The sequence below is a fragment of the Oncorhynchus keta genome, chromosome 10 (assembly GCF_023373465.1).
Source record: "Oncorhynchus keta strain PuntledgeMale-10-30-2019 chromosome 10, Oket_V2, whole genome shotgun sequence".
Lineage (NCBI taxonomy): Eukaryota > Metazoa > Chordata > Actinopteri > Salmoniformes > Salmonidae > Oncorhynchus > Oncorhynchus keta.
The window spans coordinates 72,396,840-72,398,756 of record NC_068430.1 but is presented as its reverse complement, the minus strand read 5'-3'; the positions used below and the strand labels follow the sequence as shown (position 1 = coordinate 72,398,756).

The window sequence follows — 1,917 nt, the reverse complement described above, 5'->3', positions numbered from 1 at the left end:
TAGAAGGGTCTTGGATTCCTTTGTAAGGCGCAGCAAAAAAGACAATCAGATACAATATCAGGGATCTTCTGGTAAGGCTGCTGGCTACCATTAGTTCTGAATACTGAGGATTTGAGGAGAAAAATGGCTGTGAGTTTTGAGATGTCTTTGAGGTAAGTTGTATGGCTCCAGTTTGATTCCCTTGTCTTCCATGTTTTAAAGGTATTTAACTGACTAGGATGTTTTTGTTTTTATTTAGAATTTCTTGGATTTGTTGCCTGCTAATTGGAGGGATAACCTGTTATCCTCCACCTAAAGGTGTGTTTTGTTCTGCACATATAATTCAGTAAAAGTAACAGTGTATAAATGGCAGAACTTCAAATGATGGCATTTTACAATTTGAAACTTTCTTTTCTTTCGTAGGTAATTATAGATATATTCCCCAAAATCAATTAAAAGGAATTGGCCACAAAGCAGCGGTAGCTACCGGATCCCGTGCCTCGGCAGGTGAAGCTACCAGATCCCGTGCCTCGGCAGGTGAAGCAGCCACCCGTAATGCCACTGCAAGCGTCACGACTGGCCCAAATACCTTAGGTGGAGCAACCGGATCCCGTGCCTCAGAAGCAGTCACCCACAATGCCTCAGCAAGCGTCACGACTGGCCCAAATACCTTAGCTGAAGCAACTGGCCACAATGCTTCATCAAGCGCCACGACTGGCCCAAATGCCTTAGGTCAAGCAGCTGGCTATAGTGCCTCGGCAGAGGAAGCAACTGGCCACAGTGTCGCGCAAGCGGCCACCCATAATGCCTCGGCAAGTGTGGCAACTGGCCCAAATACCTTAGGTGAAGCAACTGGCCACAATGCTTCATCAAGAGTCACGACTGGCCCAAATACCTTAGCTGAAGCAACTGGCCACAATGCTTCATCAAGCGCCACGACTGGCCCAAATGCCTTAGGTCAAGCAGCTGGCTATAGTGCCTCGGCAGAGGAAGCAACTGGCCACAGTGTCGCGCAAGCGGCCACCCATAATGCCTCGACAAGTGTGGCAACTGGCCCAAATACCTTAGGTGAAGCAACTGGCCACAATGCTTCATTAAGCGCCACGACTGGCCCAAATGCCTTAGGTGAAGCAACTGGCCATGGTGCCTCGGCAGCGGAACCAACTGGCCACAGTGCCATGCCAGCGGCCACCCATAATGCTTTGGATGCGGCCACCCACAATGCTTCATCAAGCGTAACGACTGGCCTAAATACCTTAACTGAAGCAACTGGCCACAATGCTTCATCAAGCGCCACGACTGGCCCAAATGCCTTAGGTGAAGCAACTGGCCATGGTGCCATGCAAGCGGCCACCCATAATGCCTCGGAAGTGGCCACCCATAATGTGTCAGCAAGCGTCACGACTGGCCCAAATACCTTAGCTGAAGCAACTGGCCACAATGCTTCATCAAGCGCCACGACTGGCCCAAATGCCTTAGGTGAAGCAACTGGCCATGGTGCCTCGGCAGCGGAACCAACTGGCCACAGTGCCATGCAAGCGGCCACCCATAATGCCTCGGAAGTGGCCACCCATAATGTGTCAGCAAGCGTCACGACTGGCCCAAATACCTTAGTTAAGTCAAGTCGGTACCTCATCAAAATGCTGGTTCAAATGCCTCGGCGGAAGCCACAGGCGCCCTTGCCTCGGCGGAAGCCACAGGCGCCCTTGCCTCGGCGGAAGCCACAGGCGCCCTTGCCTCGGCGGAAGCCACAGGCGCCCTTGCCTCGGCGGAAGCCACAGGCGCCCTTGCCTCGGCGGAAGCCACAGGCGCCCTTGCCTCGGCGGAAGCCACAGGCGCCCTTGCCTCGGCGGAAGCCACAGGCGCCCTTGCCTCGGCGGAAGCCACAGGCGCCCTTGCCTCGGCGGAAGCCACAGGCGCCCTTGCCTCGGCGGAAGC

The 1,917-nt window shown here is 53.9% G+C and overlaps 1 protein-coding gene across 1 annotated transcript; it reads left to right on the top strand.

Moving 5' to 3' along the window:
- Nucleotides 1–1,597, top strand: LOC127931922 (autotransporter adhesin BpaC-like). The gene is made up of 4 exons (XM_052526072.1): nucleotides 1–152; nucleotides 239–297; nucleotides 403–1,366; nucleotides 1,564–1,597. Exons 1-4 carry the CDS (start codon nucleotides 124–126, stop codon nucleotides 1,595–1,597), a joined length of 1,086 nt encoding a protein of 361 aa, XP_052382032.1. The 5' UTR covers nucleotides 1–123.
- Nucleotides 1,598–1,917: the final 320 nt, after the last annotated feature.